This window comes from Coniosporium apollinis (assembly GCF_000281105.1).
Source record: "Coniosporium apollinis CBS 100218 chromosome Unknown supercont1.5, whole genome shotgun sequence".
NCBI classification, from domain to species: domain Eukaryota; kingdom Fungi; phylum Ascomycota; class Dothideomycetes; genus Coniosporium; species Coniosporium apollinis.
The window spans coordinates 109,815-132,684 of record NW_006913267.1 but is presented as its reverse complement, the minus strand read 5'-3'; the positions used below and the strand labels follow the sequence as shown (position 1 = coordinate 132,684).

The following is a 22,870-nucleotide window of genomic DNA, read 5'->3' as shown; positions in this document are numbered from 1 at the left end:
GACCTCCTCCTCCTCAACAACACCCTCTCGCAGTTGGCGGTTCTTCGTACTCTTACCTTTCGACGCTTTGGCAGATCGCTCACTAAGAGCGAAGTGCCAATGTAAGAAGGAGATATCACGCGCTCTCAACGGTGATACGGTAGTTTGCGAAGCATCAGATCCGCTTCGGTCCTCTCCCGCCCTTCAACCGTTCCGTAATTCAGTATCTCCAGATTTTGTTATTGCTGTATGACCTGGAGCAACGAAACTTCTCACGACAAGATGAACACCACGGCGCTGCACCGTTCGCTATTGCCTACTTTACCAGCACTCTTACACCTTGGCTATCCGGCTTCGCCTGCGGCGTCAACGCGTCTCTATAGAAGTCCACATCCGAGCGATCCGTCTCAAAAAGCTCGAACTCGAACCTCCGCATCAGCGACGCAACCATAAGGTACAACTCGCAATATGCCATCTGCATCCCTAGGCACATTCTCGCGCCACGACCAAACGCCACCATGTACCGAGATAGCTGTTTCACGCCGTCGGGGCTTTTGGGATCGCCGAGCCACTTCTCGGACCTGTACGTGGTGCTGTCGGGAAACACCCGCTCGTTGGAATGCATGTGATAAGAGTCCTGGGAGACGGGTGTACCAGGCGGAATAGTATATCCGTTGAAGTGGAACTCTCTTGGCGATATCCGAGGCGAGCGTTGAACGGTGCCATAGCCGATGCGGAGACCTTCACGTTTGTCAGGATATATTATGCGTAGTTCGCGCGAGCCTAATCGCCTTCTCCGATGCAAGCGGACAGATATGGCAGTTTCTGCAAGTCGGTCCAGGCCAACATGTTGTCGGGATCTGGAATGGCATCGACTAGCTCCTGATGCAGACGTTGATAGATGTCTGGGTTTGCGATGATGTGGAAGCACACCATCGTCAAAGCCTGTCTCGTTGTGTCGAAAGCCGCACCAACGATGCTCACAGCCTCATGCTGCAGACGCTCTTCGGTCAGTTCCTCGCGAGGAAGCTTGGAGTTCAGAAGCACTTCGAAGACTGTATCTCCTCCCGTATCTCTCTCCTTGGGCCGCTTCTTCAAAAGCTCTTTGATACGGTGGTTCAGCCCCTGGAGATGTGTCAGCTAGGTTTTCCAACTTCACGCGCTTCGACCTACATGGCGAAACTCGATGATCGGCTGGAACAGAGGCGACATTGCCATAATCCTGTCCGGGATACAGTTCATCAACGGAACAACCCACTCGAACTGGGTTGTCAGGTGCGTTGAAGACACAAGGTTCGTCATCCCTTTCGTAAACGGCGTCTCCCAGTCCTCGCTCAAGCAAAGGTCGTACTCTTTGCCAAAAGCCAGGTTTGTTATGACGTCTCCAGCGAGACACGCGAACATACCATTGAACTTGACTGGTTTCTGTCTGCCGGCATACTCGGCGGTCAAGCGCGCACATATGGTATCAACAAGACTCTGGATGAACGGACCATGAGCTTGTATCTTGCTCTTGGTGAAGAAGGGGTTCAATACAGCTCGCCGATGCTTGTGTGCTGTGTGGTCCGCAGTCGAGAAGGCGGCCTTGGGTATATTGAAACGAGCCTCGAAGACTTTGAGACTGTCATACGGCGCCGATGGAGCGTAGATGGTTTCGTAATAATCCGGTTCGTCGATGTGGAGCTCCCATGGATTGATACGGACGATTGGGCCTTTGGAAGTGTTAGAGCCTCAAAGTCGCGTAGCTAGAGTTCGTCACCTCTACCGTATTGCTCGCGCATCTCTTTGATCCGCTTGGTAAACATCCCACCCCCGTTGTAAAGCATCTCGTAGTACGTCTCGTACCATTGCGTCGCTGCCGCCAGCTTCGGCCCTGGAAACTTTGCCAGCGGGCTGATGTAGAGCCGGTGCACAACGAGGGCGACGCAGTAGAGGAGATAGCTGCCAGCAAAAACCGCTGGAAGCAACGACCAAACGGCCATCGTGCGGAAGATGTCTTGCATAGCTGCGATATGTGCCTTCACGGAAAGTAGCAGGAGATCCTGCGTTTGGAGCTCACTTTAACATGCTCCAACACTACCGTCAACGCTTTGAGTACTCAGTGCCAACTGCCCCGATATGCTAATACTGTCCGTTGCGCCAAAGAGTGTCAGAGTCTGAGGCCTATTCTGCAACTAGAGGTCCCCACGCGAATCTGCCACTCATACTGTTTGACCCTCGCTTGCACCTGCAGAGCTCGCGTTATCTGACAACGCTCCGGCAGCTTATTGTGCTGGCGTACAATGGCGTAGAAGCTTATAGTACTGTAGGGGTACTCCTACAGTATCTCCGAATCACCCCTGCTGCAGATGCTGACACTGCAGAGTCAGCAAGCTTGGCAAGATCGATATCGCCGTGGACTCGCAGCTACTATCACCCAAACCACTTGTGATTATTCCTCGACAGATGTCGCCTCCGCTGCAGGGAGGAAGTGGGTATCGGCTTCGAACTCCGCCAGCTGGCCACAACTCGTGCCCTGGTTACCAAAAGCATCTTCACTTTCGCAGATGTGCACCAGGCCAGCGTTAGCAGACTCGGTACTTGAGGAGCCGCATGGATCAGTATCTACGCTCACGGCTTCGGATTGGCAAGCACCATTTCAGATAGGACGTTGTGGCCGGTTCCTTGCGCTTGTGAGTCGTCTGGTAAGGGAGGAGGAGACATCAGGTGCACCTCTGCTCTCCTAATCAACGTCCGCAGAACTTTGATAATGTCAAGTCTACTGTCCTGCTTCCAGTTCTTCGGCATCCCCGAAGGATTCGTTGAGGTGAAGGACAGCGTCGATGGCATCGTGGATAAGATCGACAATGCAACGAAGCAAAATGGCTCGGGTGAGTTCTTGAGTTTCGATGGTACTCCTATGCAATGGTAGCTTGTGCTTCAAGGCTACTCGGATTGAAACACACTTTGAAAGGAATGTACGAGTTCTCACATCGTCATTGCAAGAAGCTCTATAGAATAGAATGAATTAAAGTCGTGCCTTGATTCCTTATATATAAGAACGCATGTCGTGGCAATCCACCGTCTATTCCTACATCGGCCTTGCTTGTCCCTCCGTCAGCACAGCTAGGGCACGCCGGTCAACGAACATCAGGTGCCGCAATACCACTTGATGCTTAGATGTTCACCAAGAATCCGAAGTCCAGTCCTATGGAGAGTCGGAGAGGACGGCTTTTCGACGCCAGCTCCTCTAGCGCAGCCAGCGCGGCAAGTACGCCTGCGCAGCCCCTGTCCGTGGGCTGAAACAGCCGCTCTGCCTCTACCAGCATGTTCGACCCGGAATTATCCCCTTGACATATCGGACATCCAGCTCCGCTGAACCCACCGAACCATGTGCAGAACAGGCCTCCCACCCACACTTCCGCTTCTGCGGCTGAGTCTGACGGCCAAGAGTGGAAGGCCTGGCTCCACATCGCCGCCGAGAAAGGCCATGAAGCAGTTGTCAAGACCCCTTCTCGACCGCGACGTTGATATCGACGAGAGAGACAGTTGCGGGTCCACGGCTTTGCTCCTCGCGACCAAGCACAAGCACGAGGGTGTGTTGAGACTGCTGCTGGAAAATGGAGCGGATGTGAATGCAAGCGATGACTCCGGTTGGACGCCGACGCATGAAGCGGCTGAGAATGGCTTTGCGGCGGGCTTGAAGCTGCTGGCGCGTTATGGGGCCAATTTGACTCTGAAAGCGAGGAGCAGGGAGTAGACGTGAATGGTTGTAAAAACCGGGTTTGCATCAATGCCCGTTGTGGAAGCGGTTTTGCGAGTAAAGAGTAGGTTTAGTGTGTAGCGTACAGTGGATGATACCTCTGACTTGCCCATTATTGCCCCGCTTTCTATTTTTCCCCCTAGCGTAGACCTAGGCTCCCCGGTGTAGAACAAGCAAAAGATGTTCAGATTGGATGAACTAGGTTCCTAAGAAAATCAAGGATTTTAGACGGATGAAGGGCATAAAAGAGCGAATTTCGCCTCCCCATGATACTCTCCGCGAAAAGCACCACGGCTTTAGATATCAAATGGCTTTACCCTCACGCGTACACCTTTTGAATCCAACCTTGGGCTTGGTAACGTAAAGTCATGCGCGAGTTCAACATCAGTAACATCAGTCTCATACAACTCGAAAGCGAAACGGCGGAAGACGGTCCCCAGGCCCAAGTAAAGCTCAGCGTAAGCCATGCTTTGGCGCTGTTAGCATTTGGCCTAAACTTGTACTAGCTTCACGTACTTGATCCCAAGGCATGATCTGGGTCCCTTGCCAAAAGCGACGAAGTATCGATCGAGGGGCGAGCCATTGGGGGCCTTGGGGTTGCCCAGCCATCGCTCTGGAATGAAAGAATGCGAGTCTGGATACAGTTCCTCGTCGTGGTGGACATCGATAATATTCATTCCGACTGGCGCGTGAGCAGGTATCACCCAATCTTTGTATCTTGTTGGCGTGTCGCTGATTCTGGGTTGGCGGGAGGAAAGGCCGTAAGATAATCTGATCCCTTCTTGGACACAGCCCCTGAGGTAGGGTAATCGTTCTAATTGCAGCAAGCCAATGGGAGCCGAAGGGTCAGAGAAAGCTTCGCGGAGCTCCTCCCGCAACTTCTCGTAGATTCGCGGCTGGTCGATGATGTGGAAGCTCGCTATACTCATGGCTCCGGCAGTAGTCATCACTGCAGCCCCCACGACTAGTTGCGCTTCCTCTCCGAGACGATGGAACGACTTCTCCTGGCGTGGCAAATTGCTTCGAAGCACTTCCTCAAAGATGGTGGGATGGCCTGAATTCTTCGGCCTCTGAGAATCTCCACTGGCAATGCGAGAAAGCATAACTCTCAAGTCCTTAGAAGTGTCATTGGGTGTTGCTGATCAATCCATTGTACAACCTGGCTTACTCGTTGAAATTTCAGAATCCTGCTGAGCGGCGGGTTCATTCTCTCACTGATGCTATCCGGTAGTGATTTCACAACCTTCGTGTAGATTAACGTGCGCACCCGGACAGAGGAATTGGGTTACAAACTTTCATGATCCACGGAAACTGGACTGCTAGATGACCAAATTCGCTCATAGCTAGGAAGGCGTCGCGGAAGTTCTCCGCGCAGCCCGGCGACTTCAGCTGATCGTAGCAGAGACTGAACGCGTACTCGGTGATTACATCGGCAGCAAAAGCAGCCCATATGTTGCTGATAGCGAGAACTTCGCCTGTTTCCACATACTCTGAGAGTCGACTGCACACCAGATCTACCTTTTGCTGAATTACCGGCAGGAGATTGGTGATTTGCCGTTTCGAGAACCTTTGCTACATTAGAGAACCACTCTTCGCTGTCACCAGCGGTACATAGATCACGAACATTGGGCTCAGTGCAGCACGACGGATGCGATGGAGGGCAGCATTGGAAGTTGTAAACATCGAGCTGTTGTTACCGAACTTGATTGCGAAGCGCTCGTACTTGTCGGCCTTCGGGTTATTTCCGTAAAGCTCATCCCAGTGATCGCTGTCTCTAATGTGCAGTTCATCTGGCGTAACCCGGATGATCGGCCCTGTATATCTCAGCCAGCTAGAAACGACGGTATACTATCACAACACACCATATTTGTCATGCCAGTCATTTATGCGGAACGTATATTGGCCTCTCAGAATGACTTCGTGATAGAACTCGTACCAGTAGGTGAGCGCCGCAAGCTTTGGGCCTGGAAAGTTGGCGATGGGACTGAGATAGACACGGTAAATCGCAAGCCCAAAAATGTACGCAATCCATATTAGAAGAGCTACAATAGGCAGCGATACGGATGAGCTTGGCCATGTATCAGCCATCGCCATCTCTCACGATATCCGTAGAAGTGTTTAGGAGAGAGGGGAAGTGAGAGTTCATGGAGGAACCTTACTTGTAGGCACGAAGCGGCACAGCACAAGCCGCTACATCACAGCTGCATGGGGCAAGTGGTTTGATTGTGAGGACGCTGAGCTTTAGCGTCTTATCATCACACTGATTTGTTCCGAGATGCAACAGCCTCGTTCGATAGGATAGCACGCGTTGCATGAGGTTACGAGGATCTGAACTGCTCCGGGGTCCCCGCCCGCAGAGAGATCCCCGATTGGCCCGTTCATCTGCAGAGGATCAATTTGCATGGATGCGCTTGAACGGGGCTGGGAGGAACGGGGCGTTGCGGGCCGTCTGGCTGATGCCGCGTGTCACCAAAAAGATACACCTGTGCATGTTATCAATCCTGATGGATCGGGCAATACGTAGGCGGTTGAGAAAGACCTGATTCTAAGAATGCAAACCTCAACTCCTCTATGAAACGCCGTAGCAAAAACATACCGCACACGAACGCCTATTGCCATCGTACGAACCGCAAGAACCAAAGACAAGCCATTTGATGGCTACAACTCCAACTGTATGCCACCGTCTCTCAGATGTAGAACATGCTTTCTTTGAGGTCTCTGTGAATGATTACATCATTCGTATTGACTTGCTGCGCGTGCCTTTCGTTGTCACTGGGATCGAAGACCTTGCTCAGATAGCACCTGGCGCGCTCACACACAAGATCCGCATAATACACTGGCGGGGGGATACTCACAGCTTTGGTGGCACGGCCGAAGAGGTAGCACATGTTGTGTGTGAGTTCCTCGAGAGCATCCACAGCGGTTTGCAACTTCGGTTCTTTTGGCGGTGGGTCCTGAGCCGGCTGTTTCTTTTTCTTGCTGCTTGGAGCGTCTTGCCACCCTTCATCTTCAGGTTTGTGCTTCTGTTGCTGCTGCTGGGGCGCTCGCTTCCTGAATATCTCATCGAGGACGACGAAGTAGTGTGCTGGACGAGCGGTGCCCTGAAGCGCCGTATGCGACTGCAAGAAGAAATCCCAGCTCCTGGGCTCCGTGATGCCGCGATCCACAGTGGTCCCGTTCAGAGGGTTCATGTTCCTGTCGCCGTCTTGTTCTTTGACCGGATAGAATCGGGTGTGGTGGCGTTTGCCTACAACAACAATTGTGAAGTTCGGCTGAGGCCCGTTCGCCGGATAAGTCTCCTCGCATGCTTTTCTCAGTAAAGGCAGCTCGTGATCGAGGACCATGTTGTATTGTCCCTCCGAAACGCCATCTCGATAGACAAGGATGTTCTCAGGATAGACTGTGTTCTTTACTTGCCAACGCTTCAGGCTGAGTTTCAGCATGTCGCAGAGGGCGGAGACCTTTTCTTCTCGGGCGGCCTGGAGTTGAATCTCGGCTGGCCACTGTGCAAGTTTTCCGTCCACGCTAGCTACCAAAGCCGCTACACTCGGCGCGGTGGATGCAGAATTGGGTGAAGGGTGAGTGACATCGATGCCGACTACCATGGTCTTTCCTTCACCAATGACGCCTAGTCTAGACGCTGAAAGCGACTGGTTGGTACCGCCCAACTTAAGGTTGAATTTGAGAGCCACGTTCGCAAAGTACTGAACGTTCTTGTTCTTCTCCATTTTGGCGAACTTTGAATTAACCACGCAAATGGTGTGAATCCCTCTCCTAACGTCGCCTAGGAGCTTGACGCGGTTGTAGATTTGGTTGCGAAGGGAGTTCTCGACATTGGGCAGGATAACCAGCAGCAGTCTGGGTTTCTCTTGCAGCCCGATGACCTCGTCGAACGATGAGTCAAGTGTCCGGTCGAGGTTGGCGCCGTTCCACGGTAGGAAGCATTGGTGCCTATGATCCAGTGGACGAGGCCACTTGACCCCAGTGTCTCCCAAGGTCTTACAAAACCTGTCGATATTATCATACCATGCTTTAGAGTCTCTCCAGGGTTCGGGATAGCCATCGACAGAGATCCACAACCAGGTCCAGGTTGGCAGGGTTTTTCCGTCAACGACCTCCTTGGATCCCATGTGCCAATTCTCACCCTGGGTCTCGATAAGACCTTGCTTTCTTGGCTTCTGCTGCTCCTATTGCTGCTGGCGTGGCTGCGGCGTCTCGACTTTCTGCGGCTTCTGCAGTTCCTGCAGCCCCTTTTGTTGTTCTGCAACAAATTTCTCGTATTGCACGGGAGGTCCAGGCAACCTTCTACCAGGAACCGCAATCACTAGCGGTTTGACGATGAGATCGAAGTGTTTCTACCAAAGTAAGCGCTTGCTCTGTACCAACTTTTCGTGTTTTCCAAGGAACACGTAAGACTTGCCAGTGTCGGGTTGAGGTAGTTCTCACGGAAACCAAGGACTCGAGGGCCGCTGGTGGTAATAGCCTGGAGATTCTCCGTAGGCTTCCGAACAGCAACTTTTGTCATAATGCCCGCTTGCGATTCACTCAGCTTCGTCCTCGATAGCTGGCACGGTAGAACAACGCACACCTCTGCCGGAAGGTAAATCGGCCTTTGCTGGTTACCGACGTTGACGACCGGCAAGTTCGGATATTGAAGCTTTATGCCGTGGACTATAAGCGTATTAGCTATAGAGCACTTAGTGAGTCAAGGGACACTAACCTCGTCTGAAGAATTCGAACACCGAGATAGCCTTATCCTTTGGAAGATCGTCTCCATGCTTCCTCGTAGGTGGCGCTGGAGCCTTGCCGCCGCCCTTCTTTTCGTCCGATCTGCTGGCTGTGGTTGATTCGGGCGCAGAAGTGTCTTGAAGTCCGCCAGGGTAGAATTTCACCTCTAGCGAGTTTGCGCCTAGTTTTGGTACGAGAATTGGGCCAGTTGGGCTGGTGCGGTCTTTTTTCCCTTTTTTCTTTTCGTCTTGCTTCTTCTCTGGATCATCTTCTGGGGCCGCGAGCCCAAATATGGTCCTGATCCTCGGAATAATCTCACCGCTCTTGTTCTTGTTGACAATATGAGTGACCTCAACACGTACTCCCTTGAGGAACTTCTCCAGTGCGACAAATTTTTCGTTGTTGACTTGTTGATGATCCTGGATCAGCCTGACGAGAGGACCCGCCTGATAGAATGGTGCATGCTTCAGCTGGACGTTGACCAAGAGGCGGCAGGCAGCGGGTCGAACACTCATGAAGTATCCGCGCAAGGCTATCAGCCCGGCACCAAGCTTCCACGTCTCGGTTGGGTCCGGTTCACGGGCGAAGTGCTGGTTCGCACCTACGGTGACAACGTCGGTGCTCGCTTTCGGATGATGGCCAAGAACGACGTTCAAGGCCTGGATGACTTCTTCCTTGGCGCCAGGGTCAGAATTAGCGTTTGGAGAGGTGATATGCGCAACCAGCTCGGATACTGGAAGTACCCTTGGATAGAACTCTAGATGGTAGGTTGGCGATCTCGGTCCCGGCTCATCTTCCTTCTCAGCCCTGTACTTGATGGCGAGCTTTTGTTTCTCTTCTATCTTCAGATCCGACTTGCAAACTAGCATTGATTTGAAGTCCGTGGCAATCTGTTCTTTTCGGGGGGCGAAATGTTCCTCAATGAGGAGCTCGAAAATGCGTCTCAATTTGCGACCAGTCGGTTGCCGTCCTGCCGCATCGGCCGCGATATTGATATTGTAGCGGTAGAGCGTCAGATCCTGATCTGCGGCCAATTTCAGCTCGAAGTAGTTCGTCCAGAGCGGGAATGGCGGAACTGGTTTCTCCGTTTTGGCGTCCAGTCTCGGAGTCCCATAACCAGGCCGGTGTGGAAATCTTGAGCGGGCATCTGGTGCTTGAGCTGTTGCCCGGCCTTCGGACTCATAGGATTGCTGAAGCTGGTCCTCAATCCTCTGGACTCTGTCGCTAAGATCCGCGCCCCCCCTTTGGCTGGTTGAGTATCAGAATTAGCTGCTGAGCGCCCCCAAGCTACATGTTGAAGTTTGTGGAGAACCACTTACGTAAATGGTTTGATATTGTCGCTCCCTTGTCCTCCAGGACCCCTGCCTTCACCTCTATTGTCCCGTCCATGATAGCTTTGAGCGGGAGCACTTCCGCTACCGCCGGCAGGTCTGCGATAATCATCACCGCCCGGGTTGCAATTAGGCCCTCCACCGGGGTTTCGAAGGTGGAAAGGTATCCCCGACATGTTCGCCCACAGTCTTCAGGGAACAGAAGAATCCTGGATTGTTGAACAGAGTTGTTCTAGAGGCGACTTACTGAACGGAATTAGAGGGCTGTGCTGATCTGTGACGCCTTAAGTAGAACTTGCGGCTGTATTCTCCAGCGGTCGGTTTGCCTACATTGCTATGCTTGCAGCACTGATGCGGTTGTCAGTCGTAAAACCATTTCTGAGGCATTTGCGAACTTGACGAGACAACCGCTCCACAAGCGACAAACCAAGCAATGCATAGACAGTGAAGATGACGATGGAAGTGCTTGACTAAGCTGCTTGATTCTGACAAGTCGTGGAGAGTTTCGATCTTTCCCGCATCTATGATAATTATGGTGACTGAAGGTTTGAGCCGCAATGTCCAACGCTTTCGCAAACCGATCTGTATCTGGACAACCATCTTATCAGTATGCCGCTAAATGCTCATCGCCACAAACTCAAACGCCTTCCCAATGCTATTCGAGTACTCAGCTACTGACTACTCCTCGGCATCTGCTTCATCTTCGTCGATGGTGCGCTCCACGATGAGATTGCCGCTACGCCCAATCCGCTCCTTGACCGTGCCTCCCTTCTCCAGCTCGTAGACTTCGCGCGGCATCGGCGAGACAAGGCGGAACTTGTATTCGTGTTCATAGCCCGCTGGCTTCCTTGCATCGAAAGCAGCCTCGTCTTCCGGCTGCAGTATATCATAGCACTCCACAAATGCATACAACTCCTCGATCCCCGCCTCAGGCGCGAACTTGCGAACAACGCGCTCGCCAGACGGCATGCGCAAGCTTATCCTTACCACGTCCTTTGCCTCCGGTCCCGGTTCTGCCCGTATCGCCCGCGCCCTCCACCGCCGCCACTGCTCCAAATTCCGCGCTTCCCGCTCTTCGGCCTCGGCCTTCTCTTCCGCTTCCTTTTCCGCACGCCGCTGCGCCTCTTCCGCCTCTCGCCTCTGCCGCGCGCGCTCCCTATCCTGCGCCAATGAGCGCTCGTATGCTGAGTTCTGCTGCTCGCGCAGGTTGCGCGCCGCTTGCTGCTCTGCCCGCTGTGAGCGCATCCTGTTCAGTGCCTCCGAGTTCTGCGCCATGGCGTTTTGTAGCTTCGAAACGAATGTGGATGGGGGAGTCGGTCCGGTTATGCGCGCGACGATCGACATGGAGGTGGACGATACGGAGGGCGTATGGACGATTAAGGCAGTAAAGGGGAATTTGGTGCAGTTGAGGGCGGTCGAGACTTGATAGGCTTCGGAGTCTTGGACGTTGCCTGCCCATAGGACGAGATTGTCGCGCCGGGATTTGATGAAGTTTACGACTTCGGAGGAGAGGAGGGTATCTCGGATAAAAGATGTAGTGTCATCGTGCTCTGGAGAGACCAGGACGACCAGGAGGAACTTGAGCTCCTTCTTTGCGAGGTCAAACGCTTGCGCGTACCCGTTCTCGAAGAACGGAAGCTCGTTGGCGCCGTATTCCTCCTCGAATTCGCGGATGAAACGCGCTGCTGTATCCCGTGGGTTCAGTGGTCGCCGGCCGCTTGTGTTGCTCCGTCTCGTTGGCGAGGTTCGGTTGGCTGAGAACCTCGCTAGGAGACGGGGGAGGAAGGGGAAGAGGTATCCGACGGCGCCAAGGGTTCTGGAAAGTATGGTATAGGCTAGGTTGAAAGGCATAAATAGTATGGAAAGGAGGAAGGGCGCCTGGTGCGTGACTTGGCCCTCAGGTTGGGGTACTACTCGAGGCGCTGGGTCGATGTCCCTTCGTAGGGAAGGAGACGGGCGCGAGAAGCCGTTTAGTAGCGTTTCCTGCCGTCTAACGTCTTGCGGCAACGGAGTATCTGGTATAGAGTCGGCAACTGGCTCGGGAGGTTCGCCATCGAAGAACCTAGCTATCGCGATCTTGTAATGTGTGAGCTATTGTAAGACCAGCCGAGAATCACAGCATACCTGGACGTTCCATTGACATCGCTCCAGTAGTGGCACTGCGGCGTCGATGTTCTGATCTGTCACGGAGGTGAACTGTTGCAGTGCCAGCTGCTGCTCTTCCGTCAGCGCGCCTATATCCACATCAGAGCTCGCCATGTTCACGAGACATGCGCAAAGGACGAGGCTGGAGCAAGAGAGGCGGCGGAAATATCGGTCTAGAGAGATAGTGTGGGGAAGCTAGGTAGTTGGGTGTACTTTTGGTACTCCGGTACTCCAGACTCTAGTACTCCAGTACGCGGCCACGGTGACCTCAGTCCGATAAGATTCTGGGTTCTGCCAAATTCACCGCCTTCGGTCAAAGGCCGCGTAGGGCGGATTAGCGACATGGGGGACGCCGCGGCGACGTTGATAGTCAGTTGCGGCTGCACGCTGCTCCATGGCAGTGAGCGGGTACTAGATGGTTTGGCTGATGAGGTGAGCTTCTTCCCGGCAATCGCACACTGTGACCGTAGAGACCCGTACATCGTGTCGGAAAGCTACATTGAGCGTGCCCGTCAGCTCCGGGAAACCCTTGTCGCCAGATAAGGTGTGCAATACGCTTCCACGCCAGCAGCATCAGGAATATCAGATGGGGCTGAACAACAGCCATCAGCTTGGTGCATGCCTTTCTCGTTTCTTGTGGAGGCTGCGTGAGTTCGCCATTGTCGCATACCGCTGATGCTTTCCGTCAGGCTTTATTCTGGACTCGGATACACCTCCCGCGATCCGTCCCTTCTCCGACGTTAAATCACGCTCTGCAAGCCCATTGCTGCTATTGAGCTTCTCGAGTTGGCCCAATCTGGGTGCGGAGTTGGACCCATTTGCGCCCGCCTAACAGTCTCCAGTCCTGCCGTTCCCGATGCTTCATACTCGGCGGAAAGCGACACCACAGCACTGGAAGAAGGAGGGATAGCACTACACATGGCAGCTGCCACAGCGGGAAGCAGCCCGGCCGATAGTCGTCGGGGAATGTCCTCTCCTCGACCTCGGGGCCGTGGTATGTCAGTCGTTACGGCCACAAGCGCCGCGCTCTCGTTATGGATTTCCACAGAAGAACAGTACAGTTAACGTACCGGCGCTCAGAAAACACCAAAAATACTCTTTGTCGGAACATCACTATCTATGGGCGTTGCAAGTACGAGAAAGAAGGTACAATCAGAATTGTGGAGATTCGACGGCTGACAGAAATGTGTTGACAAGTCGCCCAGGCTGCCTCTACAACCACGATATCGGCCAAGCGAACAGTGCGCAGATCGTGTCGAACGCCAACTCTCGAAAGGGGTTCAATGTCGATTCACCATCATTTCAGCCCCTTTTGCCAGTCGGCAACGGTGCGTCGTCCGGTACCAAAAGCGCAAGCATCTCACCAAGGGCCGCCAACGCGGCCATATTCACACCAAAGTCATTGAAAGCCAGCAAGTATTCCGTTTCGCACGAGCTCAAACTCTGGCCGGAACAAGTGCTCATCATAGCTCAGACGTTGCCGCTCCCAGAGGACACTCCTCCGAAGGCTCAGGTGACTGGGGCCCACAAGCGTTCCATGAGTTTGTTCCACAAATATACGACAGCAACCAGTTGGTACGTACAGCCACTTGTCCAGCGGTTCCAGGCGGAGTTGCACAACTCTGCGCGCGCAACAAAGGGACATGGCATCCCCTATGAAGCCCAAATTCCTTACTACACAGATATAATACTGCTCGGCTTGTATTGAGATCGCACCCTCGCCAACCGCGAAATGGAGACCGACGCAGAGAACACGTCAGAGGCACAGCCCAACGTTACTCTGTGCTCTAATGCTCTTACGACGGACATTGATGAGCCTGTCTCTGACAACATACAGGCAGATCCCAGTGTAACAGCTCCGGTTCTTAACCCGTACAGCTCATACAACAGCTCATCGACAAGCCTCGCAGCTGCCGGTCAGCAGGCGAACCCATATGCGCAAGACGCGTCCAGTATCAGTGGCACTGCCTATTACCAGAACGCCAATGCCTTGGCTCAACCTGTATGTGCTATTTACTCAACTCGGTTTTGCCGTCGGCTGACAACAGTTACAGCCACAGTACCATCTCTACTTTCCTCTTGGCCCCTATCGGGAGAACTTACTAGCTTATCAGAAGATTGCTCACAACTTCTTCATTCCGGATGACTTGAGAGAAGAGTTGCAGCGAAAGGCCGAGGCCGCTCGCCAGGTCCTTCCGAGTAGGTATCTATTCTGCTGCGAGGACTTTCCGACAATGGGCTGAACCTCGTGATCACAGATTCAGCGCTGCCGGAAGTCGAGCACTATCACACCCTGGTCCCTCTGGACACCAACAACCAGAGAAACGTAACGCTCTTTGGATACCCGAGTTGGGTCTACAAAGCCGTTTCAAGCAAGGATGGCAAGACATACATCCTTCGGAGACTCGAAAGTAGGTGTTAAGCATGAGATTCTGCACGGATAGGACTAAACCACTTCGCAGATTACCGCTTGACGAATGAGAAAGCCATACGCTCGGTGCAATCTTGGAAACGCATCAACAACGGCGGTGTTGTCAAGATCCACGACGCCTTTACCACCCGAGCTTTCGGAGACAGCTCACTCATTTTCGTAACTGACTACTTCCCGCGTTCCAAAACGCTGGCGCAGGAGCATCTAAACTACACACCAAGCTACAACCGTGGCCGACCAATGACAAATCAGATCCCAGAAGCGACTCTCTGGGGCTACATTACACAAATCGCGTCCGCTCTCAAAGCCATCCATAGCAATGGGCTAGCAGCGCGAGTCATCAATCTCAGCAAAGTCATAGTCACATCAAAGAACCGCGTCCGCCTGAACGGCTGTGCGATCCTGGATGTGACCCAGCACGATATACCTCGGCCACTCCAAGAACTCCAAGCCGAGGATCTCACTCAGCTCGGCCGCCTTATTCTCTGCTTGGCAAACAATAACCAGAACGCAACCCTCAACATTCAGAAGAGCCTCGAGCATGTCGGCCGCACCTGCTCCCTCCAGCTCAAAGACTGCGTGACTTGGCTGCTTACAGCCGCACCGGCCGCACCCACCACCTTACAAAGCCCTGGTGGAACCAATGCAACACCCGAGAAGACCATCGACACCTTCCTCCAGGCTATCACAACGCAGATCATAAACACCTTCGACAACACCCTCCACGCCAACGACATCATCGCCAGCGCCCTCGCCCTCGAGCTCGAAAACGGGCGGCTCTTCCGCATCGTCTCGAAGCTCAACTTCATCACCGAGCGTCCCGAGTTCGACCACAACCCGCTGTGGGCGGAGACTGGGGAGCGCTACTACCTCAAGCTGTTCCGGGACTTTCTGTACCACAGCGTGGATGCCCAAGGCAAGCCTGTCACGGATCTGGGACATGTGATTGCGGCGCTGAATAAGGTGGATGCGGGAAGCGAGGAGAAATGCATGTTGGTTAGTAGGGACGAGCAGAATGTTCTGATGGTAAGTTATAGGGATGTGAAGAGGATGGTAGAGAGTTGCTTTCTGGAGCTGGTGAAAGGGGGTGCGAGGAGGTAGGGGATATGAAGAGGTAGGGAGAAAATCTTGGTAGCAGATAAGGGCGCGTTCGTTGGGGGCTTCAAGTCTGCGGACCATGAGCCGAAGGAGTGGATGGTGAAGATATTACTAGCCATTGGAAAGCTGTCCGTTTAGTTGTGTCGTTTTTAGGCACCACGCCCGGAAAATTACATCATCAAGTTTGGCCCAATGTGGAAGTCACGCTGCCCCCTCCGTTGCTTTTCCTTGGTTTTCGCAGCTTCCATCAACGCATACGTTGTTTTCTTCGCTTACTTCACGCATCACTAAAAAGCCGAGGATATTGGAGGAGACATACAAAATTAGTGTAGCATTTTCAACAGAACACCGTAAGCGTCAGACAAAGCTCCAGCCTCCACCGCACAATGACCTTCGAAGATGGCGGGTGAGGTCAATCAGAAATCCTCGGCACGAGGTGCACGGCCATAACGCGAGATCCCGTGCTCATGCGTCACCGCGACTCTCGAAAGTCCGCGATTCAGATGTCGGACGTCAACGACTCCCACACCGCTTCCCCGCCGCCCAACCTCAGCCACCAGATCGGCCCAGATACTCTATCCTGCAGGAACCCGAGAATTGGGATCGATCTGATCGATCCAGCTCATGGCATTTCCTGTCCTTCCCCATGCGCTGCCCCAAGACTTGCACCGCTGCCTGGGCCATTGCAACGTCTCTACTGACACCATGACTTTTGCATGTCTGTTGATCTTTTCCTCTCAACTGCTGTCTGTCTGTCATAGTCAGACGTTTAGTGATCCTGTCGCCAGCCTTTGACGCATAGCATTTCGGTAAATGTGCATTATGACCTCTTCTTGCAGCTGTATGAGGCTTAGGCCAGGCACGAGCGTTGCGGTAGTCTTGTGTCTAGTGGCCCATCTATTGGCCCCCAGCGGCTGAACCATGATAATCGTCCCGGCTGCGGATTTAGTTTCCTGACCGCTGATGCTTCTCTCGTTATCATCCGATTCCCCTCAAACGTCTATTGTGTCACAGCCGCTGAAAGAGTCAGAATGAGCATGGAGGTGTTTACAGGCTGTTGCCCAGCCACTGACGGAAGTCACATTTGACGTACCCCAGCCCAATACAGTCCAGACACAAGTACAAGATGCTATAAGAACCCTCTCGCACCCTCTTCTCAACCCATCATCACAGTAATCAACAGTTTCGACAATAAGCACATCCCTACATAAAACCACCTTTCCAACCCATCCACATCCACAATGGCCAACCCAGGAAACGTCATCGGCGGCCACAAGGCCAACCTCAACAACCCCAGTACGACGTCTTGTTATCTCCTGTGCCTCTCAATTGCTGATCAATGTGCAGACACTTCGGAGGAGTCCAAGCAGCACTCTAAGGAAGTCCTTGAGCAGGCCTCCAACAGTGGCGAGATTGATACCTCGTCCTCCTCTTCTTCTGGCTCTACTGAGGGCCAGAACCCCAACAACGTGTAAGTCATTCTACCCCAGACGTTCACGCAGGTCGGCATTGCTAATAAAAGCGCAGTGCCGGCGGCTTGAAGGCTACCCTCAGCAACCCGAACACTTCGCAGGAGGCTAAGGATAGCGCTAAGGAGCGTCTCGACAACATGTAAGGTGGTTGTGGAGACTGGTCGGAGTGAACTGCAGTGAGCAGGCTCATGACTACGAGCAATGATTCAGGATGCTAGAACTTGGATACTGTAGAACAGAAATCTGACAGCAAATGGAACGTCTTGTGTCACAACAGCACAGCTCATATTGAAGTCTGTTGTCTATCTATGCTATACAGTGCTTGATGAGATTTGTATGCCATGCTGTATGCCCAATGTCGCGGTCAAGCAAGTCCCCTGATTCTATGCATCCCAGGTCGTAGGAATACGTCATGAAGATCAGTAGGAGATATAGAACCGAGTACGAATGGACGCAATATCTACTTGCAGAAATCCCCTCGATGATTCCGTCGTGAGTGGGCGGCGGGGACAGTGCACCTTCGTAGCAGAGACAAGGACGAGACTGTTGAGTACCTCACCGTCCACGGTCGGCATGTTCTGGCTCAATCTTGCAGGTGCAGACCTCAACTCCCTAGTGCCTCCCCACCTCAAGACCATCATGTGGATTACGGCGGCGGACATACCCTCGGTCTTTCGGGAGCCGGACGCTCGATAGTAGGTATTAGACAGCCGGTCGGGCGTCCTCGTGCTCTTTCGGAATCATGGAGTGCTTCTTCGAGCACCCCATCCACTGAGCTCGGAGCTGAGACTACCGACAGTAACATTCACGTCCCGTCCTCCTGCTGACTCGCCCTCCCGACTTCAGCAAGCACGACCTCAACGACCTTGCCCATACCCTCCATTTCCTCCTCCACGGTCCCCCCAAGGCCGGCACCAGCGAAGGAGATCGAGTTGCCGACGTAGGTTGGTTTGCCGGTGCGACGAGCGAGGATCTTGGCGAGGCGGGTTGCGAAGTCCAGGGTTTGTGACTGTGTGTAGAGGGCGGTGCTGAGGGGCTGGGCTGTGGGGGACGTCCGCTGGAGGAATTGCTCGTTAGTGATATGCGCTGCTAGGGGTGGATGATAGGTTGGGATGTGTAAGGCCTCGTACATTTGGCATAGCGTAGACGAAGCTGCCCATGGGACTGCCACTGCTTGACGTGTCGGCCGCTGTTGTGGTCAGGAAGAGCAGGATGGAGGTTGTCAGGACGGTGAGATGCATGTGGATCCGGGTATGGGGAGAGCGCGGGAGCGGGAACGAGAGTTGGATCGGCTTTGCTGGGGGGTGCTCCGTGCCGTTCGTGATTGTGGAAGCCATTGTGGCCTCCCTGGATCAATGCTTCTAGTTTTGAGAGGATCGGTGCTCCTGTGAAGCTGCGTCTGATGTTGAAGCTTCGTTGATCAGGGATTAGTCATCCTCAGGCGCAGTATATCGCAACTCCTGAAACAATAGCCGTGCTTCTGCAGCAGACTAGTCGAACCCTGGTGAAGACGCTTTGTTAAGCCGGAAATTCAGAGGTCGGCGGGATTGTTTCGCAGGTGAAGAATTGTAGTGAATCGTATATGTATGACGTAGGGTTTAAAGTGCAGAACATCAGCCGAGAGAAGTATCTCAACTTCCGTCGATACCGAAGAGATCGAGGGTTACTTTATGTTTAAGGCCTTAGCATTCAACAAGCCCCCTCAGAAAGCGTGGGCTGTTGATGGACAATCAAAATGGCTTCAGGAACAGAAGATGAGATTGATCCCCTTGCTGATCCGGAGGAGAGAAGAGTCATCTATTCAGTGTTGGATTCCTTCGCGTGCGTTACTCTCATCCCCTCAGTCATATATTTAGTTTCTCTTAAAGTGTCCGTCAGTGGATGAGAATCTCGTACCTTGGTGTTTTCCCACTTATTTCCTGGTTGGCCATCAAAGTCCTCAGAGCGAAGTATAGCTTCTGGCATTTCATGACACCTCACAATAGCTACTCGTAGTCCTTGTCACTAAGAGCATACTAAGTTCTTACCGCCGTGCCGCTCACTACAACGTCACTCATCTCCGCCGGCAATCCTTTTACGCGCTCCCATCTGCTCACTGGACCCTACTTGCCGAGCCGCCGTTCTCCCTGCTAGATTCACTCTCGGCCGTAGACGATGCTATCGATGCCAATGCTGACATCGCCGAAGCGATACTCCGTGTCGGGGCCGAGTCCTTCGCCGACGAAAGCGCCGAAGCGCACACAGAAGCACCTAATGGGAACTCAGAGGGTGCTAGTCACCACGAAAGAGACCCGCCATGGAAGGGCAAAACCACCAAGATGGATCTCGACAAAGCGCGCAGCACCATTCGGCAACTCTACCGAGACTGGAGTGCAGAAGGCGCGTCCGAACGCGCAGCTTGTTTCGATCCCGTCCTCCAAGCGCTGAAAGATGAGTTCACTCACATTCCTGATTCCGACAAGGGCGAACTCCAGGTTCTGGTCCCTGGTGCAGGGCTCGGCCGACTAGTGATGGAGATCTGCTGCGCCGGCTTCTCCGTTGAGGGCAACGAGATATCATACCACCAGCTCATGGCTAGCAACATGATCCTCAATGATACTAGGCGAGCGGAGCAGTATCCGTTGTATCCGTGGGCCTTATCCTTCTCGAACCACGTCAGCAGAGCGGATCAGTTGCAGAGGGTGATGATCCCGGATATACATCCTGCCACGGCCCTTCACGAAGCATCTGTCGGTAAAAAGACGCACGCCGGCGAGCGCATGAGCATGTCCGCCGGCGATTTCTGCGTCGTGTATAAGAGTGCGGAGAACAAGGAGGTGTACGATGCGGTCACGACGGTCTTCTTCATAGACACGGCGCCCAATCTGATCTCGTATATCGAGACAATCCGCAACTGTCTGAAAAATGGTGGGATTTGGATAAACCTAGGACCACTACTTTGGCACTTCGAGAACAACCCACCCGGAAGCACGGACGAGGAAGCAAAAGGCGGCGTGCATCGGAACGGACAAGCCAATGGCAGCGTGCAAGACCAGGGCATTGCAGAGCCGGGCTCAATGGAACTTACAGACGACGAGGTCGTCGGACTGGTTGAGCGCTTCGGGTTCAAGATTGAGAAGCATGAAGTTGGGAAGGTCGCTACTGGGTATATCCAAGATCCTAGGAGCATGTTGATGAACATCTACAGGCCGTCGTTCTGGATAGCTAGGAAGCAGTAGCATACGCTCTAAAGACTTCAGAGGATTTGACAAGAGTGACGTGCTGTGACTGCGCAATAATATTAAACTCGCCATGCGTTTGACCCGTGCTTGCCCGCTCGCTTGTGCGTAACCAAGCCGGATGAGTTGCATTGACTATGATTGTGTTCCATGATTTGATAACCAGTATGTGCAATGCCTCTCGAGCAATGTTCCATGCAGTTCGCATGCTGTGGTACATGGCAGTCAGGCCCCGTAGTTGACCGAGGCGTCTGTAAACGTCGCCGAAAAGCCGTTACGGAACCAACACCGCCACAAAAGACCTATCTACTACGCTATAGGCGCAGACAAGCAAGAGATGTAGCAGAAAAAGCAAAAGGAATGCCAAAAGGTAAAACGAGCAGCATACAACTTGTAGGAGTGATAGTGACATGGGCGCCAAACTCGACCAATTCACGGTCTTCAGACCTACCTTGAATGAGATTTGAAGCCTGTCTGGAGGCTGAACCACCACCAAGACAAGTCTGGTGCACGTTACATGCGTGCAGAAGTGTAGAAATGGCAAAGCAAGAGGTAAAATACATGCAAAAAGGCACAACGAGCAACATAGGTGTTGCGAGTTTGGACGCCAAGCCGAGCGAATTCAGGGTCTAAATCTGCCGCCAATCGACCACTGCAGCCTATACAGAGCCCAAACCACCACAAAAACGAGCCTGGTGCACGATCAGAGGTGCACAAGTGTAAAACAAGCACACAGAAGAGCAAAAAGGAACACAAAGAGGCAAAACGAGCAGCATGGGGATCGAACCCACAACCTTTGGTGTCTTCCGTCTTCCGGCGACCGAAAACCAACGCGCTACCATTGCGCCAACCACCCGGGTTGGGAGGTTATTCAAAAGGCTACCAATATATATCAAAAGGCGAACAATGCATTAGCGATTCGCCCTGTAGATCGTCGGCGGGGCTCGCTAGTCGACGCTCGGCGCTTCCTCCTTGCCGAACCCCTGAGCGTTTCTCAAGGAAACAGAACAATCCGATCTCTGGATCCGACCTTTACCAATGTGGCGCGACGATGCCCTAGGAAGGTTTCCCTCATGTGTTTTACCTGTCAGGTCTCGATGCTACCAGAAAAGGGCGTTTTATAGCTCGATTACAATGACTACGATCTTGTGGGCAATTGACCTTCCAAGAAGCACCTCGAGGGGCAGCACAGGAGCTAGCAAGGCTCCGTTTGAGGCCGATCTTCGCGGTACAGAAATAGTAACGGATACGGGGCACCCGAGTACCAACATGGTCCTCCTAATATCGACACCGAGTGTTTACCCTGGTGACAGTCTGCCTAATGCGAGTTCTCGCAACTTGAAACGCGATGGCGCAATGCAGGTTCTATTCATTAACGCAGAATAGCCGTCATCGGCCAAGGGGACGTAAATGTAGGTACAGAATCTCCAATATAAAGACGGCTAGCCTTTCATGATCCTCAAGCTCAGCAGCGGTCTCCCTTCTCCTCGGTCCAACATGTTTCCCACTACTTTTTGGAGCTTCTTCCAAGTCGCGCTCCTCTGTCTCAGTCTCCTCTGCCTTGTCACAGCCCGTCCACCTGACGAGTCAACCGCGCCGACCAAACCCTCAACCATCCAGCTCCGCAGCGAGGTCGTCAAAACGATACTCCCCCCACGCAAGAGCGGCCGCGGCCGCACCGGAAACCCCTCCGCAACCTCTTTCGTCGAACTCCAGCTGAACCTCTGCAACAGCGGCTTTGCAGGCTGCTACAAAGACGGCAAATCAATCCCCGAAGGCAGTGCTCGGATCTACAACGCAGGCCCCAACCTCGTGACCGTAAACGAGGTCTGCTTCAGCGACGTGACGAAGCATCTTCAGCCCGCGCTAGCAGAAGCATGGCCGGACGATTACACCTACTCTGTGTTCATGCCCGCGCTCTACAAGGGCAACGACACGGCGTACCGCTGCCGCGGCTTCAAAGACTTCTACGGCAACGCCGTCATCGGTCGCGTCGCTGCCGCAAACTGGAAAGGCGTCACGGCGTACGGCGGCCGATACGCAACTCAGGCGGCGGCTAGCAACGAGGCGCGCACCTTTGCCTGTGCGGAGGCCGAGGGCGACCACTTCGCCTGCGTGACGCATCTCGCTGCAACGCCGCCGGAGACGGCGCTGGCGCAGTGCAAGGCACTCATGTTTGACGCGGTGCCGTACCTCAAGGCTGTGGGCGGGGCGACGGGGAAGACGGTTGTGGGCGGGGATTTCAATCTCAAGTACGACAAGGGCAGCTCGACGAACGTGCAGCTGTGCGTGCCGAATGGGTATACGCGGAAGGGCGACGGCGACGTGCAGCACATTATCGCGATGAACAGTCTCGTCTTTCAGGATACGGATCAGGGTGGCTTGACGTATTCGGACCATCCGTGGTTCTCGGCCGATTTCACGGCTCGCTGATGGAGTGGTAAATTCACTACAAAAGGACGTAATTGTCATCATGCGTATTATCTTATATTACGATGTGATACTTATATCCTCCCGTGCTATGAACGATGTCCGACCGAAGCGCCGTCAATGTAATGATGTACAGGACCCGAACAGTGCGGACGCCTTAGACCCCCTCATCCGTCTGTAGAGCCAAGGTCTAAAACACGATAGCCACCCAACGCCAGACGCTGTGAGAGTAAGTTGTACTCTGAAAAGACACATTAAAACAGAGCAAGGTTACAAAGTAGATCCGTAGATGGGCA

At 53.4% G+C, this 22,870-nt stretch overlaps 10 protein-coding genes and 1 non-coding gene across 11 annotated transcripts; 5 read left to right on the top strand and 6 right to left on the bottom strand.

The window, feature by feature from the left end:
• Positions 1–295: 295 nt before the first annotated feature.
• Positions 296–1,961, bottom strand: W97_01393 (uncharacterized protein; the record flags this gene model as incomplete). Its single annotated transcript, XM_007779300.1, has 4 exons — positions 296–720; positions 873–1,104; positions 1,153–1,691; positions 1,745–1,961. 4 exons carry the CDS (start codon positions 1,959–1,961, stop codon positions 296–298), a joined length of 1,413 nt encoding a protein of 470 aa, XP_007777490.1.
• Positions 1,962–3,349: 1,388 nt separating this feature from the next.
• On the top strand, positions 3,350–3,718 carry W97_01392 (uncharacterized protein; the record flags this gene model as incomplete). The annotated part of the gene is made up of 1 exon (XM_007779299.1): positions 3,350–3,718. One exon carries the CDS (start codon positions 3,350–3,352, stop codon positions 3,716–3,718), a length of 369 nt encoding a protein of 122 aa, XP_007777489.1.
• A 299-nt stretch (positions 3,719–4,017) lies between these two features.
• Positions 4,018–5,809, bottom strand: W97_01391 (uncharacterized protein; the record flags this gene model as incomplete). The annotated part of the gene is made up of 6 exons (XM_007779298.1): positions 4,018–4,189; positions 4,238–4,836; positions 4,890–4,964; positions 5,015–5,288; positions 5,346–5,535; positions 5,584–5,809. 6 exons carry the CDS (start codon positions 5,807–5,809, stop codon positions 4,018–4,020), a joined length of 1,536 nt encoding a protein of 511 aa, XP_007777488.1.
• A 599-nt stretch (positions 5,810–6,408) lies between these two features.
• W97_01390 (uncharacterized protein) lies at positions 6,409–9,956 on the bottom strand (the record flags this gene model as incomplete). The annotated part of the gene is made up of 6 exons (XM_007779297.1): positions 6,409–6,651; positions 6,793–7,896; positions 7,990–8,045; positions 8,108–8,392; positions 8,442–9,697; positions 9,769–9,956. The coding sequence occupies 6 exons, from the start codon at positions 9,954–9,956 to the stop codon at positions 6,409–6,411; spliced, it is 3,132 nt and encodes a 1,043-aa protein (XP_007777487.1).
• A 502-nt stretch (positions 9,957–10,458) lies between these two features.
• Positions 10,459–12,039, bottom strand: W97_01389 (uncharacterized protein; the record flags this gene model as incomplete). Its single annotated transcript, XM_007779296.1, has 2 exons — positions 10,459–11,856; positions 11,905–12,039. The coding sequence occupies 2 exons, from the start codon at positions 12,037–12,039 to the stop codon at positions 10,459–10,461; spliced, it is 1,533 nt and encodes a 510-aa protein (XP_007777486.1).
• Positions 12,040–13,657: 1,618 nt separating this feature from the next.
• Positions 13,658–15,457, top strand: W97_01388 (uncharacterized protein; the record flags this gene model as incomplete). The annotated part of the gene is made up of 4 exons (XM_007779295.1): positions 13,658–13,927; positions 13,980–14,124; positions 14,184–14,336; positions 14,388–15,457. 4 exons carry the CDS (start codon positions 13,658–13,660, stop codon positions 15,455–15,457), a joined length of 1,638 nt encoding a protein of 545 aa, XP_007777485.1.
• Positions 15,458–16,695: 1,238 nt separating this feature from the next.
• On the top strand, positions 16,696–17,069 carry W97_01387 (uncharacterized protein; the record flags this gene model as incomplete). Its single annotated transcript, XM_007779294.1, has 3 exons — positions 16,696–16,750; positions 16,802–16,925; positions 16,982–17,069. 3 exons carry the CDS (start codon positions 16,696–16,698, stop codon positions 17,067–17,069), a joined length of 267 nt encoding a protein of 88 aa, XP_007777484.1.
• A 662-nt stretch (positions 17,070–17,731) lies between these two features.
• On the bottom strand, positions 17,732–18,263 carry W97_01386 (uncharacterized protein; the record flags this gene model as incomplete). Its single annotated transcript, XM_007779293.1, has 2 exons — positions 17,732–17,983; positions 18,057–18,263. The coding sequence occupies 2 exons, from the start codon at positions 18,261–18,263 to the stop codon at positions 17,732–17,734; spliced, it is 459 nt and encodes a 152-aa protein (XP_007777483.1).
• Positions 18,264–18,661: 398 nt separating this feature from the next.
• Positions 18,662–20,144, top strand: W97_01385 (uncharacterized protein; the record flags this gene model as incomplete). Its single annotated transcript, XM_007779292.1, has 2 exons — positions 18,662–18,747; positions 18,947–20,144. 2 exons carry the CDS (start codon positions 18,662–18,664, stop codon positions 20,142–20,144), a joined length of 1,284 nt encoding a protein of 427 aa, XP_007777482.1.
• Positions 20,145–20,910: 766 nt separating this feature from the next.
• Positions 20,911–21,000, bottom strand: W97_01384. The gene has a single exon. It is a non-coding gene; the product is annotated as a tRNA-Arg (tRNA).
• A 641-nt stretch (positions 21,001–21,641) lies between these two features.
• Positions 21,642–22,577, top strand: W97_01383 (uncharacterized protein; the record flags this gene model as incomplete). Its single annotated transcript, XM_007779291.1, has 1 exon — positions 21,642–22,577. One exon carries the CDS (start codon positions 21,642–21,644, stop codon positions 22,575–22,577), a length of 936 nt encoding a protein of 311 aa, XP_007777481.1.
• Positions 22,578–22,870: the final 293 nt, after the last annotated feature.